The sequence below is a fragment of the Corvus hawaiiensis genome, chromosome 2, assembly GCF_020740725.1.
Source record: "Corvus hawaiiensis isolate bCorHaw1 chromosome 2, bCorHaw1.pri.cur, whole genome shotgun sequence".
NCBI lineage: Eukaryota > Metazoa > Chordata > Aves > Passeriformes > Corvidae > Corvus > Corvus hawaiiensis.
In genome coordinates, this window is record NC_063214.1 from 54,671,419 (window position 1) to 54,690,838 (window position 19,420).

The 19,420-nt window shown below is 35.3% G+C and overlaps 1 protein-coding gene across 13 annotated transcripts in view; it reads left to right on the plus strand.

Moving 5' to 3' along the window:
* Positions 1 to 19,420, plus strand: part of NBEA (neurobeachin) — a 467,485-nt gene that overhangs the window by 288,067 nt on the left and 159,998 nt on the right. For 8 of the 13 annotated variants that reach the window (XM_048295094.1, XM_048295084.1, XM_048295082.1 and 5 more), the window contains 2 exons: positions 15,164 to 15,307; positions 18,408 to 18,446. In XM_048295094.1, the coding sequence (XP_048151051.1) occupies positions 15,164 to 15,307; positions 18,408 to 18,446 (183 nt within the window). The remainder of the gene's footprint in view (positions 1 to 15,163; positions 15,308 to 18,407; positions 18,447 to 19,420) is intronic. The other 5 variants (XM_048295087.1, XM_048295089.1, XM_048295088.1 and 2 more) reach the window with 1 other exon arrangement.

The following is a 19,420-nucleotide window of genomic DNA, read 5'->3' on the forward strand; positions in this document are numbered from 1 at the left end:
TTCATCATCTCTGTCCAGAAGCTTTGCTGTAAAATCAGTGCCTTATTCTAGGAAGTCTGAATGTGCACCTAAAAGCTACTCTTCATTTCCATCCCACATTTCAGGTTCTATACTTTGATATGTTAGGTTGTTGACACTAATGACATTGCTAAAAATGTAAAGGTGTCTTTTGTTGGTGAAAATACTATCATTTTTGCAACAAATTCAAGACTGCCTGTCAAAGTTACTGTATAAATCATATATATCTAAAAGAGTTGATTTACCTTTTTCTCAGCTTCATAAAGTTCTCAGATGTCATTATCCTATACCTTTTCTTTTTTTCTGTGCATGTTGCAAATGCCCAGTGTGTTTCCGGAACAGTTTCAACAACACTGATTTCCGAACCAACCGTAAGAAAACGTATTTTTTTCAGTAACTGATTCAAAACTGAAAGCAAGTTGAAGACAACTGATAGTGAATCATTACTTATCAGAGTTTTGCTAGTAGGCCAACTAGGGGCATAAAACCCAGTTACTTTCCTAGGTGTATTGACAGTGAAAGCATTGCATATGTACCATGTGAGAGATTAAAGATCAAATTATGCTTTCACTTTTGTCTATGAAATATTGCTTTTTTATATTTGTATGAATAGTTTTGTTGTCAAGGTTGAGTTTTATAGATCCTTTTGTTTGGTTCTTTTACATTTACTTTTACTTCTAAAATGATCCAGACATCTTCTGGTTTCCAGTAACAGGATAAAAGGCAACAGGAACAAACTAGTTTTTACTGTCGTGGTGGTCAAACAATGGACAGATTGTCCAGAGATGTTGTGTGGTCTCCATCCTTGGAAATACTGAAAACCAAAAAGTATTTATACACAACTATGTGGCCCCCTTGAGTCTTCTCTCCTCAAGACAAACAAAGACTATCTACAGAATATCTGGATCGATTTAGTAGTAAATGTAAAAGAATATCTTTGTCTCTCTTCTACTGGGGAGCCCAGAACTGGATGCAGAAATCCAGGTGTGACCTCACCAAGGCTTAGCAGAGGAGAAGGATTACCTTCCCCAATCTACTGGCAATACTCTGCCTCATGCAGACCAGGATAACATTCCCCATTGTGTGAACCCAAAGTGCAGAGAATATTTCTCTGCCTGTTTTGAAGAATTTTACCCCCCTGAACAACACAGCTTTTGACCTCTGTCCGTGGAAAAAACTGCCTACTCTTAGAGAAGAACTAGAAACTACACACATGTAAGTTAGGTGATAGACAACTATGTAAGATTGTCACAGGGTGAAAAATTTAGAGGTTTTGGGTTTGTTAATGTAATAAATAGATAAAAACAAAAAACATCAAAATGGAGGATTGCTGTTGTTCTCCAAACCTTCTTCTTTGACTACTCCATATTCTGCAGCAAAAGTAGTTTGGGATGATTGGACAAAGAATTCCGCAGTTCCTGGCTGTATTACTAAATAATTGGCAGAAAAGTAAAAATAATGTACATTTTTAGTAACCATTGGTTGATTTACCTTTAAAAGGGCCGTTTAATCTTGATAATGGGGCTTTCTCCTGCCTTCTCTGCTTTGTGCTATGTCTGGATCACGCTAGTGACTCTTTTTCTCTGATAAGACTTAATAAACAACTATCTAGAAGCAGCGAAGGCTGAGAGTCTCACTTGTCTCTGGAACTCCTAGCAAGGACTTTAAAGATCTCTCCCACCAGGAGAGGCATAATTATGGCACAAACAGTGTCACCGCATTGCTGCAAGGGCACACTGCCAGCTCGTGTTCAACCTGGTGTCCCTCAGGAGCTCCAGCTCCATTTTTGCAGAGCTGCTTTCCAGCTGGGTGACTCAGCATGTCCTTGGGCTTGTTCCTCCCCAGATGCAGGACTTAGCACTTCTTGTTGAACTTCATGAGGTTCCTGTCAGCCCACTTCTCCAGTCTACTGAGGTCCCTCTGGCATATCACTCACTCCTCCCAGTTTCTTGTCATGTGCAAACTTGCTGAGGGAACTTTGCCTCATCATTAATGAAGATGGGAGCAGGTATAAAATGCTTCTAATATCAATTTACTCATGTTCAGTATAATAGTTATTACTACTGAAATTGAGTTTTTTGTGGCTGCATACACCAAGACAATATTTTTGTCTTTTTTTTCCCCCTTAGTTAACACACTATCCTGAAAATAAGTCACACACACCCCCACAATATAGTAAAATACGTTGCTCTGGGAAAATAGAGTGTGATCCTTATCTAAGATAATTTCCCAAAGTGGTATTTTTTAAGTAATGCCTTAAGTAAGAATACATAAGAGCAACTGAAGAACGAAAGCCCTTTACTAAAAAGAAACCTTGTTCCCTCACCCCATTCATGCACACTTAATTTTAGTCTGTAAGTAAACACAAGATGACCATTAATTGTAAGCAGTTTTAAGAAATAGAACTGACTTTCTGGGCAGAAAAACACACATACACGATGTTCAGTGGTGAGCATTTTTGAACATGTATACAGTCATTAAATTAACCCATACCAATGCTTCTATGTGCCAAGTCCTCTTTGCTCTTCAGTCTTAATGGCGTCATGCTGCCATGTGAGACAAGCATGTGAACATTTCTGCTTCAATTGAAGCACCTAAAATGATACTTCTCCTATTACAAAACTTCCTTTCAGTACATGAACTAACTTCCACATTGATTGTGAAATCTCTGGTGTACTCTGAATGAGTTTATATCTGAACCGTGTGCCTGAAGGAGTCACAATAATCTGTCTTTTTTTTAAGCACAACAATTTAAAATTTCCATCTATGGCCTTATAATTGTAGCCCAACAGTGCCATCCACTGCTTCTCCAAATAAACTTCCAAATATTTCATCCTCACAGGATTTTAGGGACAATATTACATGATAGTTACGTCCTCTTAATATTTTATATGGTAATTGCAAGACACAGTTTTGTCTAAAGAAAGTCTAGAAAAAAGCTTACATTAGGTACTAATAGAAGGATCTGCAAAGCAAAATCTTAATAGTGATAATAATCTAATCTAAAATACTAGATTTAACTTGGTCTTCTTTATAACATTTGCCACCCCACTCCCCCAATCATAAATATGTTCTCATTAAATATATCTACTGTTATGGTGATCCTTTTTCTTATAGCCCACTGTAATGTAATGAAAGGCACCTTCTAGATGTAAATGGTAATGGAATTTGCTTAGGTACAGTACTGAACACTGCTGTGTTGAGTTGTACTGAGCACTCAGTGTCTGAGTTTCTGCTCTCTGACTAGGTCATGGAAATGAGTTGCAATTGCATCCTATCAGTACTTTGCAGTCTAAATATCTTCTGCCTGTTGTATGTTATTTCTAGCATAGGAATTTTTATTGCAGCTTTATAATGGTTTAAGTGCAGTCATTTTTTTCTAATTATTTCCTCAACTCTTGAATGTCGGAATCTCTCTCTTGACTCAAATTCAAGTTTTTCACAGAGCTAAGTAGGATATGAAAACTTTTCTCTCAAAACCTCCATGCTGGGTTTCAAATGCCTTTCCTCTGAGATTTTTAGGTTATCTGGCATGACCTGGGTTTTAGCTGCTGTTATAGGTCTGAGCTAATAGACTTCACTGCAGAACTTGCTGACTTTTTACCAGCAGTTAACATAACTACCTCTTTCTTCATCTGAAAGTATATGACCCCAGAATGTTTTTGAAGTAATGAAATTGGCCTGCTAAACCATTCCTAAGATCTGAAAATTGCAACCATTGTCAGTCTTAGAATTCTAGCTGCATTTTTCTCCCTTCTACAGTTAAATTTTCGTGTAGAAAGAATGCACAATATCTGTCTGTTCTGCCAAATGAAAGTAAATTATTTACTAAACCCAGTAAATTGCTATGATGGGAAATGTTTTCAAACCCTTGTGAACAATGTATTTGTTCTGTTTATTCATTTCTATACCTATTTGACAAAGAAATATAAGTTCTTGACCCATGAATATTCAGTGAATCTCACAGAAACATTTCAGAAGAATATTCTGTCAGTGAAAGTCTAATAATAGTCCTTCAGAGTCCTTCAAAGCTGAGTGAATGTAGGTCTTGGGACTCAGGTTTTAACACGTGCTTTTCTAATCTCCTATTTTCTATGCTTTAAAACTCTGTATTAAGGAGTAACAGCACTTTAAAATAATCTTCTTTGGCCATAGTTAAAACCACAAAATATTCCTTTTCTAAATTTTCTCTACTCTTCTTATTCTTGATATCTTCTTCACTGCAGGATTCCATTCTCCACTTTGTCTGTAAGTGGAAATATATATCATTTGTGTTTTCTGAAGACTTGGCTAGGACAGCATGCCAAGCACATGGCTGGAATGCAGGGACATTATTTCAACAGTGCTCCAACCTTTGCAGCCTATAATTAGGAGATCATACCGTGGATTTAAAAAGATTTTACTGTCACGCTCCTTCTGACAGTCAATAGGAGACATGACAGGCTTTCAGGCAATGGGCTCAGGTTTTTGTGAGCCTCTGGGCTACCTGCAAGGGTTAAATCAACAGAAGAAGATTGTGGGAATCTCTTCAGTATAGGTGATTCCCTGTCTTTCCAGAAAAGGAAACGGGTATGTATAGGTTTTGAAAATAAAGGAATTCACTTTCAGAGACAATATATATTTTAAGATGCCTAAGTATTTTTACTCATGTTTTTACATTGCAATACTTAACATTTATCACATAAAATCTATTTCTATTATATCACATGAGAATTCTTGTAGACACTTTATGTAAAGAATAAGATTTGTATACAAGAAACGAAGATTTAAGTATATGTGCAGTGGCTATTCCATATCCTTACAAGCAGAGGAATTCTTCAATGCCAATTATTTTGTGTGTTTCATTATTTTATAGCGTTAACTAAGAAATACACACAAAAAGTACCAGTGTAACGAAATAAACTGGATTTTCTTGTGAGTTTCAGTGTGATGCAAGTTACAGGCAGGGATGAGGAAGCACCTTGTGAAAGAACTATATCAAATACATTTTATGGAAAAGTTCTCGAATACACTACTAACCAGCATGATAAGGAAAACCCCATGTTAAGAATTCTATCAGCCAGTATCTTATGCATGTTTCCAGTTGTTTAATTTTCTTTTTCATATCACGTGCATTACATCATGACATGACTTTTTTCTTATCCTTACAGTGTGCCTAAAGAGTACATCTCCTAATGTGCTTGTGTAACACCCTGAACACCATCTACAATAGATATACTTTCACAGCTGAAAGAACTGTGCATAATACTCAAAAAAGTGGTTTTCTAGTGTCTCTTTTGCTGTATAGCACGAATCATTCAATCCTATGCCCTTAAAAAGCTGATCACATTGTCTAAATAGCATCTCAGCTCTCATCTAAATGGAAAATAATGTTGCTAGTGCTCTCAAATTTAACATAAGCATAGAAATTTTGCAAGTATCTCTGCAGTTGCATGCAAGATTTGTGGTTTCTTGTAATATTTGTGAAGCAGAATGAAAGAAGTCACAAACCCCACATGGCAGCTTAATGGAAGGTGAAATAAAATACTTGTCTCCTTTTTTCTTTACTGCTTACTGATGCTAAGATTTCTGTGGGTTAGCTCTCCTTAATACACACTCAGGCCTTCTACCTGGGACAGTGATTGCTGTTCACCCATTTCAATTACCTCATTGAGCCGTTTTAGTGATAGACCCTCAGAATCTGCTTTATCTCTGATGTCTTGTGTACTCTTCCACTTTTCATCTGCTGGTTTGCATGAAAAAAGATGTTCTATAACTGCAGATATTTTTGTTTAAAATAAAAATTTTAAAATAAGTGGTAATTCTGAAAAAATAAAAAAAACAACAAACAAACACAAAAAGTGTAGAGTAAAATTCTGTTCCAAATCAAGGAAGTAGCAAAGCTTTGATTTTCATTTGATAAAAAATTGCTATCTGGGTAGATAACTTTGATAGGTAACTACTATTGCTAGATAATTTCTAGCTTGGAGGAGCTTATGTATTTACAAAAGCCTGGCCCAAACAGAAGTGCTTTCTGCTGCTACTAGAGTGTAGTCCCTTAGCAGCTCTAGGATTTAAACACAAATATCCCAATGTTAGAGCCATGATGAAGCATATCCTGTGGGTCCTGCCCTTTGTCTGGTGTTCCTATAGGCATTGATCTATGCTGAAATAGAAGCAATTCTTCCCACCAGTTACTTTAGCTGCTGACATGAAAATATGTAAACCAGTTCTGAAGATGTGGTGATCTACTTGAGGATAAAATTGAATTTGTACAGATAAAAACCACAGTGCAGCACACTGAACCAGTAGGAACTGTACAGCAAAAGGCTGCACAAAGTAAATCTAGAAAGTAAATCTAGATGTTCTAATGACATTTTTATATTGACAAATTTATTATTTATATATAACATTGACAGTCCTTTTAAGAAACTTTATGTTAGGTGACATTATGTCACGTTTAGGAGATTTTGTCTGTGTAAAGACTGCCTAAGATGGTTCTTCTGTGTGTCTCAGAAGAGAAGAGTTTCACTTGAAAAGATTGCCATTCCAGAAAGATAAAGTAATTTCAGATATGTTGGCAAATGGGTCTCTCAAAGCACTGATCATGAGCTGTTGAGGCTGTCTTCTGTAAATAAGTAGTCTTGATAGAAATTAAAATGGTTACATAACTACTGGAATTACAATAGCTACTATAAAAAAAACTTTAAACTTACTTCCTACACCTTCATTACCTGCACTAAAAAATGAACTTTTTAGCTGTCCTATTATGTCTGTGTACAATGGCTGTTTCCAAAGAGCCAATGCTTTTGGATCTGAGACCAAAATTTAAGTGATGAGGGGCAAAATTGCCTTCTAGTAAAGACATCATCACTCATGGTCACAGAAAGGGAGAATTCTAAAAATTGCAGATGTGTAGTATGCATTTTCTTTTTAAAACTATTTAGGTTTGGACCAGTCCCATGGTTCGGAGACTCTAATTCTTAAATGTTAGGTAAGGGTTAGAAATGCTGGGGTAGAATACCCTGGTTTGGTGTTTATTATTATTAATATTATTATCATTATTTCTATTTTTATTTTTATTTTTTATTATTATGTTTGGTGGAAATTAACAGTTTGGGAGGTAAGATCACATTTCATAGAATCATAGAATGGCTTGAGTAGAAAGGGATCTTAAAGATAACATTGTTCCAAACCCCCATCATAGAGAGGGTTGCCGCTTTTTTTCATGGAATTTCATGAAATGCCATGCCATTTCTTACATGTCACTACATTATCAAGTGTTTGTATTTCCAAAGAGCATTTCATTTCTTTCCAGGGCTTTATCATTGCTAGCCTTTTCAATTAGAATTTTTTTTTGTGAACAGGAAGCAAAATGAAGGCCAGCTTATGTCTGATGCAATTCCTCAGTATGGAGTGTGCCAGTTTAGAAGTCTGACAACACTGATCCTGGCTTTAGGGTCTGCAAGCAGATAGTCAGAATATGTTTTTTCCTGGAGAATGTGTGCTTAGGAACTACTCTAAAACTTTCCAGACATAATCCAGGCCGGAATGTTAAGACGTGACATAGACATATTTTTCACTTTTATGTCATCTTAAAAAGGTTTTATCAGATGCTATGTCAAAAGCATAGAGTGCCTTCTTTAGCAAATTTATTTCATTATTTCATTATCATATCATACATATTGAAATTCAATCACCTTTTGTTGCTTGCCTTATTAATTAAATTTTTCTATTGGAATAGTTTGGGTACCCTTTTCAGTGGCCTGTCTTAAGGAACCTTTGCTTACATGTGAATATTTTGAATTAAGGATAAGTGAAATTCCTTTTTGCTGTCAAAACCAAATTGTGAAAACACATTGCATGGCTTTGAAAATCAGTACACTCTATTAGCAGACCTGTCAATATAAAAAGTGCATTCCATTTCCACCTCTTGCTCTAATAACCTTTTCTGTGTTACTCAGAGGCAGCTCACATAATCAGAGTATATTGTCAGCTTACTGGAGTTGGGGAAGCATGAAATGAAAATCGCGTTAATATTGATCCAATTCTCTTACTTGCAAGTGTCCTTGATGTCCTTTCCACTGAGCAATAACTGTTGGTGTGATGTAGATATTTTCCTCTCAGCTATTACTGTAATTTTTTTAAAATGGCTAAAAACACACCTAGGAAAATTTTATTGCTCTTAATTATTCTTCTTGTGTGTCATCTTTGCCTGTTGAAATTATCCACAGCAGAATTTGGTTTCTTTCTGCAATTTATCAAACTACAGTATATGCCAAAATGCTGCCCTTCAAACTATCAGGGATTTGTAAAGGTTGTCAGTCATGAAATATGAATCCATTTCTCTGTGTACAAGTTACAGTGGCAAACTACATCTTAATCCAAAGATAAACATTTGACTGTTGTTAGTTCCCATTAGAGGGACTTCCTCTGGTTCCAGTCAGAATAGGGACTGCCTTTCAGGAGCCTGAAATTCATTGGAACATTTGCTGGACTGGGAATATCTGACTCTGTGTCCTGCTGGCTGCTCATGGTCAGTGCTGAATCAGTGCAGGATCCCTTCTCATATGCTCAGAAATCCTGAAATCTCAAATACATATAAGGACAATCTTGACAACTTCTGAAAATTAATTTCATGACCATTCTGAATCTCAGTTTTCCTATCTGTGAACCAAAAAATAATGAGTGCCCAACATGGTACTTTCATCTTTATTTTTATGTGGGACCCTTTTTATTAATATACAACACTTTGACTACAAGTATTTATTGTTTAAAAAGCCCTCAGCCTCATCTGAGAAACATGTTTATTTTGGCCTTGCCTGTATTCTCAGTCTCCTCATTGGCATAGTTTGTGCCAGTCTTGTTTTGCAATGTAAAATATCTGAGAATATGATAAAGGAAAACATATAAAGCAGTTAAGCATTTATTTACAAATTACTTATATGAACAAGATCATTTGGTCAGATATTAGGTGTAAAAATTGGAGAAAAATGCATGGAATGTCTATGATTAAATTTTCAGGTATTTATCAGTTATAGAAAACAAAAATGTGATTTGGTTTTACTTTTGGTGGAAGTAATTTCCAATACAAATATATGCAATTTTTAATTTCTATGCAATTTTCATAGTTTTTCTTCCTCATTTCTTCAAAGATCCTTAATAATGAGAATGTGATTTAGATTTCTCTGGTTTTTATTAAATCTATGAAAACCAGCCTTCCTTTATCAACAGTCACTTCTCTGTTTCTCTGGGGAAACTAAATTATATGCCAGTCAAAGCCGCCAGTTCCAGAAACACATTGCAATTTAAATAGCAACCCCAACAGACACAGGTGGGGACAGCTTATTGGAGTTGGCTGTGATATGACAGCACTGGGCTGCTATGCAAAGCCAAAAATTCAGTCTCTAGAGCAGGCCCAGGGATAGCCGCTGCATGTTTCCCATGGAGTGAGTGCAGCCCAAGGAAGGCTGGCTGTGGAAGTCCTGTGGAAAGATACAAGGCTGAGATAGAGTGGTCACCATGTCGATGATTTAATCTTACTGGGTTTTGTAGAGGTCAGTTTACAGCAGGCAGCTGCTCTCCATAACTGTGACTGCTGTGAGGGTACCGGTGCCTAATCTAGTTACTGAAGATTAGCAATGAAAGCAGGGGTTTCAACTGTTAGAATATATAAAGCAGGAAGATTATCAAGCAAATCTTTTTTCTAAGTATTTTCAACTATTATTAATATTGAAGGAACAAAAAATGTAGAAAATAGTGGTATATTTTAATTTTGTCCATAGACAAGCTTGGTTCTTCCTGTAAAAGTCGGTTTGTGCAAGAAAAGACTCTCTCTCAAGAAAAAGCTTTGTTCTTTCAAACTCGGTTGATAAATTATATTTCACCTGTGATACAATTTCATGGTTCACATCATGAACTGTCAGGTAGCCTCCTGTGAGGAACTGATTCTGAATTCCTTTATTTAGTAAAGTAGTGGAAACCACCTTATGTGATGAAAATTCAGCAAGAAAATCAGTGTTCTAGAGAGCAAAACATACTGTTAGATCTGTAAGGAGTAAAAAGCAAGTTTACCCTTAAAACTTTCTGAGGAGAGCTAAGCTTCACAAAAACTCTACTTTAGCCACTATAAAAGAGAGTTTTTAATTAAATGCAGCATTTTATTGTAAAGAGAACAGACTTTACTTATGTCAAATGCTCCTTTAGAAGCCACATAAAACTGTAGAAGACAGTATATGAAAAAGGTTTCTTATAGAAAAGAAGAACACCATCCCATGAAGCAGATTTCCAGATGTTTGGAAACATTAGAATTTCCTGTCAGTATATTTAGGTAACATTAAAATGAGGTTAACTTTCCATTCTGCCATCTCTCTTCAAAGATCAAAGAGCACTCACTACATAAATTGCCTTATCGGTAATTCGTTGAAGTAAACTATGGAAACAACTTTATAAGAAGCAGTAGTTTCCTTTTGTTGGCTACGGTATTACCAAGCAAACTTTTCTTAAAAATAACCATATTTTTAACCTCATTTTTTACTAAATGCAGAAAGAAGGAAAATATAAAGCACTATATTTGGATATATAGTAAATGGATAGAAGAGAGAACTGGAAACTCCCTTGCTGTGTTTAACTGAATCATAATAATTAGTTTAATGTCTAATGAAATATGTACATAAATATAAATTTAATCAATAATACAGTGTGTTTGTACTGCTAATTTTAAAATTTTATTTAGGGACAGTTTTTGTGGATCTTGACCCTTACAGAGTCTTTGAAATGTAGATTGAATTCCTAGAACCTGTTGTGACCTACAGAACCCAATAGGGAATTCATTGATTTAGTTGAAAATAGAGACTCAAAAATTCAGATAACATAATAAAAAAACCAACCCCACCTGCCCCTGTTTCATGAAGTATTGCCTATATTAAATACTTCTAGAGGCTGTAGCTGAAAATTAACATGAGATTCTCCTGTTCTTATTAGGGAAATTATTAGGTTTTGAGGGGTTCTGGTAATGGTTTTTGTGGTTCTTTTAGAGGGTTTTTTTGACTGCTTTATAGTTTCTGTTTAAAGAAAAGTAATGCTACTAGAAGAGAGATTAGTACATTCTTGGCAATACTGAACAAATTTACTGGGCAGCTCATACAATCTTTCAGACATAAAAAATATGCACCCATAGATGGTTTTGTACAGGAGTGGTGGTTGGTTTCTTTGATTTCTTTTAAAGGTGAGCTGTTTTCAGTTATCATGAAGTTACTGTAGAAAAACAGTTTGTAACATGCACATTTACAAAAATAATCAAGATTAAAACAGGTGTAATGAAAGAGGGATTTTTTAACAGCTTATCTAGTCCTGTACATACATTCTCTTGAAATATATTTAAGACAGAGCCTTTAAGATTCAAGAAAGCAAGTCACCAACTTCAGCTGGCCTTCAGTGCAATCTGAGTGACTTGTTTCCTTCAAAATATTTGCAAAATGTAGTTTTAAGAAATACTTAGCTGCTTACTTCAAGTCTCCTTTCCAAATCCCAGTATATCTCTTAAGTCTATCCCTTAAAATATCCCTTAAGAAGGAACTTGATAAGGACAAGAACTGATAGCATCTGCCAATTCTAGTTCTGTGCCCTCCAGTGTCACAATATTGCTTTCTTGAAATGACGTCTAGTTTTGTTTTATTTTTTCTTGTTTTAATGGCTTTGAAATATATTCTAATTAGACTTAATACAATTTCGTTTTGTGTCTTTAAAATGCAGGCTCTCTGTGTGCTAAAATTTTGGAAATGAAATGTCTGGCCATAGATTTAATTTCATAGTAATTTTGCTGAAGCTTTGAAAAAAACCCCAAGTTTTGATTTTTTTCCAACACACTAAAATATCAAATATTCATTTATTCATTTCTCCTTTTTATATCACTGTTAACAATAATAGACATAGTTTTATGTCATATAATTTTTTATTCAGTTTGTTGTCTGGTTTTAAAGAGAGAAGTTTTTTTTCTTCTTACTCTTATTTGGAGAGTTTCTCTTGTTTTAGAACCTTTTTGAAGTCGTCTTGAAATATAAAAATAGAACATCTGTGACAGATCTGTTTTGAACATATTTCACATTTCAGGATCCAAGGAGATCTGGTGGTCTGTGGTATTAGCTTGTTAATTTCTTGATGAATGGGTAGAAAGGCCACGAAGTGCACTCAGTACAGCACGTCTTCCGAAGATAGATGATCTCAAATAAATTCTATTCCCAATCAGTTTTTGATTTGTTAGGTGTTAAACCATTTCTTTGTAAGGACAGTGTTTACAAGCCTTGTAATGAGACAGCCCTGTGAGACCTTACTCTTCTTGCTGTAATTTTGATAAATGGAACTCTAATTCATAAAGGATATAGTGATTGAAGGGCAACTCCAGGTCCCATACACATTCATTTAGATAAATGTTTGGTACAGTACAGCAAAACTAAGGTGCACTCAACAGAGTGATAAATTTTAACAACAGCCAAACCAGAGGGTTTTTTTCATCAAGAGAAAGAAGGACTATTTATTATCTTTCATATAAATAAATGTATTTTTAATATTATAGACCAGAATGGATTTTATATATATTTGTCTTGTTGCTAAGCTCCAAATTTGCCAAACTAATTTACTGCCTTCTACTCTACCATGTTTCTTACACCTGTGTCTGGCAATATTTCTGTAACCTGGTATACTCATCACAAGGGATTTAAAATACCCTAAATTTCATGTTCTTTGGATGTACTTTAAATGTTAGTAATAATTTGGAGTTTGGGACTTTCTTCCTGGTAATTTTAAAAATATATTTTCATGCATAAATAATTTTACAGAATTGTCATTAATCAGTAACTACAGAAATGATTGACTCTTCAGATTAGTACTTTTCAATTAGTTAATTTGAAGATTATCACATTTTATGAAGCTCAGAAATTTACACAAAACTCATTAAAGCTACCAAAAAGGAAGAGAACAGTGTTTTGATGCTTTCTTCCTCCACATGCTAATTCATTTCAGGCCTGGTCTCCTCTAGTGTCACATGCTTCACAAGAGGAGTTACTACTTTTGTCAAATGATGCTAAACTCCCTTGCTGTAAACACAAGTGTATCAAGATCCTGACCTACTGATGTAATACGCAGAACAATTCTGATACAATGAAACTGAAACTCTGCTGCCATGCATTACTTTTTTGTGGGTTTTCCATAAGTCCTACCATTCTTGCTTCTTTTTATAAATAAGGAAGAAAAAAAAAATACAAGCCAAACAAACAAAAGAAAAAAAGTCCCAAAGCTTGTACTAATAGTGAAAACTTTTCCAACCATTAGTTAGTTGATCTGGTTTTAAATTGGGTAAATAATTACAGTTAGTTGAATTAAGTAATAACCTGTGCAAGTGATATCACAGCCTAATAACTGAACAAGCAAGACACAGCGTATTAAAATACAGCCACATTGTCTTAATCACTATCTGTATGGTCCTAATGGAGACAACAACAAACAAGAAGACTAAATATGCTGTCCCTAATTTTGAGCTTGGTAAAAAAATGGGGGTTCGTTTACTTGTTTCTCTTTACCTTTTCAGGGTTTCAAAATGGAGTTTCAGAAATAGCAATTGAGATAATAGCAATAGTATACAAAAGGTTAATGTTAGGCCATGTAAAACATTAATTATCTCAGGCTGTGATGAAGTGGCATGTTAACAGTGATCTTCAAACAGAGTAAACATACCCATAGAAAGATATGCCTCCAGCATTTTTATTTATATGGTGTGACTCTCCTGTGCACAAACTAATTAAAAGACTCTAATTATAAGAGTAGGTGGTAAAATCATAACTTATTCCCAACTGCTTGTAATAAAAAAACAGCCTGACACATCAGTTCCATTCCATGTGTCTATCTTCCCTAACCCGTCTGCTTACTGTATTCCTTTTAGTTGTCCTGTTTTAGTAGGAGGCCATGAATCTTACTGGACTTTACCTCAACATTTTGCATCTGCCATAATAGTTTTCATCCTGTTTAAGTTCAGGCATTGTGGAAGACAAACAAAATCCACATGTGTGTGGTTTTGCCTATTTTCACATTCATTCTGTAGCTTAGTAGGAAGCAAATTTCCAAATTATCCTACAAAAAAAGAGAGGTAGTTTACAGGGTTTATTTCTTGATTGGCAGAAGTGGAGATGCCCAGATCTTGTATGGTCCTAGGTGAAGATGCAGGGTTTTCTGTTTAAGAAAAAAAAATAGAAATCTTTCTTGCCTGAGGCTACTGTGAGACCACAGTACTGAAAATAAAACTTACTACCTCTTCCCAGCTAAGAAAGAAATACTATGAGGAGATCACAACAGTAACATGAAAGGTATTTATGATATAAAACCTAATTATGATTCTGCCATTTGTCCACACTGGGACTTATTTTTTACATCATAAGAATAAAATCTGGCAAGTTCCAGTCAGATATTCCCAAAATGCAGTAAGTTACATCTCCTGCCACAAGGAACCATCAGGCTGAATAGAAAAAGCCAACCGTAGTCGAGAAGAATGAGTATTATCCATGAAAACCTTTGGGAAATTGGCACATATCCATATACCACCATTTTTATTGTGTTGCTTAAAATCACACACACAGATGCGCACCAAAGTTCCCTTACGGCGCTTGTCTTGTTTTCAGTCTTTTCTGAATCTCTGCATAGCCTACTGTGCATCTGTGTATCGAGATAAACCAACTCCTACTTCACCATCCTATCCCTCCTATCTCAAAAGACAAAAATCCTGAGAGATTTTGGATTCTTGAAAGCAGCTTCTTTATTTAGAGTAGGTGGCTTGCACTCTCAGGTCGGTCAGAGTCAGGGCACCAGGAACTCAAAAGAAACTCCAGATGAATTTGTTGCAGGTGGAAAACTAATGGAACAACATTGAACACAAGGTAAATAGCAATTATTAGAAACAGGAGATTCTTTGTGGAAAAGTTTGTATTTTATTCAGGACAGGACAGAAAACAGAACAGGACTGCATATTTTGTAAACCTTGGTAGAGTTCTAGAAAATGTCCCTTCTTTTTTTTGATAAAGATGATTTATACTGTAATTTTTTTTACTACTTGATTGTCATTGTTTTATATTTAAAATATTGTTCAGGTAAATTCACAACGTTTGTAACTTTTTTTTAGGCACTGAAGAGGATGTAGTGAAGTCAAAGAAAACTTTCCGAAGTCAAGCTGTGGTAAATCAGAATGCAGAAACAGAGCTTATGCTGGAAGGAGATGATGATGCTGTTAGCCTGCTCCAAGAGAAAGAGATTGATAACCTTGCAGGTAATCATACTTTTCGTTATAACTAAGATATGAGTCAAAAGGCTCTTTTAAACTTGTTAGTTCTTAACCCTTGTGGTTAGTGTCTTAATATTGTCAGCTAAGCATACAATTGCAGTATGAACAGATTATTTTTATTCCAGATTTTATTACTTCCTCTCTACTTCCTTGAAGTATGGGCACTGATTACAAAGCATTTGCCCATTGTACAGTCTTTGAGCAGAGGTGTGAGAAATAGCAATACCTCAAGGGCTTTAATTAGTGCAGGTGACTTCTTGAAAAGTCTGTAAATATCAATCTGAAACCTCTTTTTTTTGTTTGTTTTTGGGGTTTTTTTGGGTTTTTTGTGTTAAAATGTAAATGTGGACTAATTCCACAAGTCAGGATTTTGAGTCAGAGTGTGCTTGTGCCTGATCCCAAGTGCCACGCAGCTCGTGCAAAGACACCTGCCCTCCTGCTGGCACCCAGTTCTCTCAGTGATGGAGTTAAGGGGGATCTGCAGTATCTCAACCCATCTGTCACAGCGAGAGAAAAAGTTGCCTGTTTGAAGCAAGGACTAAGAGAGAATGAAGCTGTAACCAAGCTATGAACTTTGGTAGTTAGCATATGAGCTGGGAATGAACCCTCCGTAAATATGCATGAGAAAACCCTTCTGGTCCTTTCCTGGGTGAAGGAATGCAGTGAGATCTCAGTTTCATCTGTCTTCTAGCAGGTTCTGTTACAACTCTGTCTTAGAGGTGATACTACCTTTCCTGGGAAGTAGTCTGGAAAAAAGGGCATGTTGCAAGTTGAAAATGCACTCTCCTCTCAGATTGGATAAAACTGAGAATTATGAAATGCAGTATGAATTTTTTTAGATTAATTTACTTAGGAGCATCTTTATTAAACTACTCCACTAAGGGAAAGTTTTGTGATGTCATGATGTTTTCTGCATAACTGAGTTTCTAAAATAGCTATCTTTGCTCCTGCACTTTCTTCTGATACCATAGTGAGAATCTGTAGCAAAGATAAGATCATAAATAGATGATTAAAAGAATAAAAATAAAATGAAAGCAAAACAAGCAAAAAAAAAAAACCCAATAAAATGGAAAGGCAAAAAAACCCCAACCCCAACAACCGCCTACATGGAAGTTAGTCTCATACTTTAGTATTAGAGCAGAGCAGAGAGGGGGAAATAGATGCTTTTATTTGGGAGCAAGCAGCAGTATATGATTATCACAGTTAATATATCACTCTGCTTGCTTTCTCAATCTGCAGCTAACTGCTGCTGAGACACTGTTGTCTAAAGTCAATAAAGTAGTGCATCAAGCAGGACCATAAGTGTGATAATTTGATCAATGTCCCTTTTTGTTTTAGAAGGAAAACTCAGTACTGCTTTGGCTAAGTTCTCATATCTAAGAACAATGCTTCCAACTGCATGCAGTAGTTTAAAAGGCTGTTTAGAGGCTGAAATATGCATTTGCATTGAAATACTGATTAAAACTGCAGAGTGGACATGAAAAATCACTGATGCAATACAATTCCTGTAGCTACATCCCTCTGCAAAAACCTAGTATTTCAATGTATCCTTAAGAATTAATGTGCAATTTATCCTTTTACTCAAGATCACTGCTGGATGACATCCCCTGCTCCTTCAGGACATGGCACAGTCATTCTAGTCCTTTGCTTTTACTATTCATAAAAGTGGGAGATATTGTCAGTATTGCAGAAGCAGAAATAATAGAAAGTGAAAAAAATTAACTTTTGAAATATTGACAGGATGCCCTTGTGTTCCCTATCAGTGCTAACAGAGCAAGCAAACTGCTTCCAAGTGTGGTGAGGTGATGTGATAATGGTGCCATATGGTACCAAAACCTGTGAGCTTCTCAAAAAGAACCCACATTCCACTATCTCAGTTTTACTATTAGATTAACTGCAGCCTTTGCTACTCAACTCTTGCTCGTCTTTGGAGCTGAAATGATGTTGAGAGTTAATGGTCACACACAGTATCATACCTGTCTTCTGTAAATTTTGCATTGGTAAAAAATCCCCTGAATCCCATGATACCCTCTCTTTAGCTGCTGATTTTGCATGATTTTGCATACAATGATGTCACTGTTTTTCCCAGTTTTCAATATATAGAATGTGGCTCTGAAACTTGAGTCCAATAACTGAAATCGAGAAAAGCAATAGGCAGAGAAGGTGGGGTTTATGCCTAAGAAGGTTTGAACAATCTCTGACGGCTCTGAAGAGCAGGTCCCAATAAAGCCACACTGTCTGTTCTTGTCTAATTCCAAAGAGTAATGTAGATTCAGTATAAATGATCTGGAAATCTTTGAGATCTATCAAGTTATGGTATAGCACAGCATCATTTATATCTAGTTACTGCTCACAGTGAAATGACACATAGGAATTTCTATATTCAGATATGCCTCCAATTTAACTTTAAAGCTTAAATCAATTCAAACATGATTTACAACGATTTGGATTGTCTCTGTAAGAGATAGGAATTAAACAAAATCTTTGTAAACCAGGTTTCAATTGATTTAAGATTGTCCACATTTAACTAAAACAATTTAGCATTGTTTATTCCATGAATCTAAGGCACATTTTAAACAGAGGAGACCTTGGGTTTTAGAAAACTTTTTGACTAAGGCGATATAAATAATATAATATTTTGATTTGTGAACTTAAAACTGAAAAAAAGGGAAAGTTTGAAACAGATTGAGATTGTTCGTACAAAGTTATCTGTACATACCTTTTGTTCCAGAGACTCTTTATAGTTTTTCATCAACCATGTGGCACAAATCAATGTAAAGTTCACTTTGATAAATTGCATATGGGATGGAGAATTTTTAAATAATTATAGTCTGAATATTTTTATTATATAATCTTAGTATTCCATATGTTGCAATTGCAGTTGGTCAGATTTCATTATATTAAGTAACATTTTAATAAAATATGAAAATCTGATTCCATGTTATTATGGTCTTAGAATTATGACTTCTAGGTTTGCATCACAATTTTTAACAAAAGCAGTATTGAAACTGTCTTACAGTATGAGTTAACAAAAATTCTTTCTTAGCATTTATGTATTAAAATATTTTACATGTTTCTGTTTCAGTTTTAGCTCCTTTTCTTCCCAGACTGTTCACTTCAAGAGGCAAGTCATATCTCTGTTAGAACTAATGATTGAGATAGCCCAGTCAATTCTAACAGTGTCCTAATATATTGTGAGTCTCTGGGTAATACAATCAAATCCACTGTAGTGACTTGATATTACTAACTCGTCCTTTTCTTTTGCATTTATATTTCCTAATGCTGCAGTAGGGATCTTAAATACTTACCTTTGTATTAAGATCCTGAGAATGTAAATTTGCTAACAGTTTGTCTCCTGCTTAGTAGGTGATTTTTTTCAAAATGAAAAATATGCGGCTGTGTTCTAATATTGTAAGCTTGCATTTTCACAGGGAAATACTCTCTAGTAGATATGCAGTTTTCTTTTAACGAAGTTTGTTGTTTGAGTTGGGGTTTTGTTTAGAGCACTGATCTTGCATTAAAATAGGTCATTAAAAAAATAAAATAAATGTTGATCTACTCAGGTTTTATGAATTTTATATTTTAGGAGGACATTCTCTTCTCTTTGTTGTGAAGATGCATTTCACTTTCTGAGACTTGTCAGTGTGCCTTTGAGAGCAGAATTGAGCCTTAATGACATTTTTGAAAGATACATGTTCTTAACTGGAGCACATTTCATCTATTTTGTCATACAGCTAGTGACAGCAACAAATATGCCCCAGCCAAGCAAGGAATCCTTGACGGAATCTTTTGCTACTCTCTAAAAGAGTATTTTCTAGAAAGAAAGAAAGGAAATAAAAATAGGAGGATATGATGCTTTGAGTTATTTTAGGAAGACAAAGGGCTTTGGCAGGCATCTGGTTACTTGCGTGGGCTCAATCAACTCTGAAGCTGACTTCCTCATCAGCCATGGTGAATTACTGCCTCACAATGCTCTTGCAAGAATAAATACATGTTATTCACTCCATTATATGAGCAGATTGAGCAACACATCCAAATAAACACAAGGAAAGCCACTAATTGCCTTTAACGCATTTTAGTCTTACTGTATCCTAACCC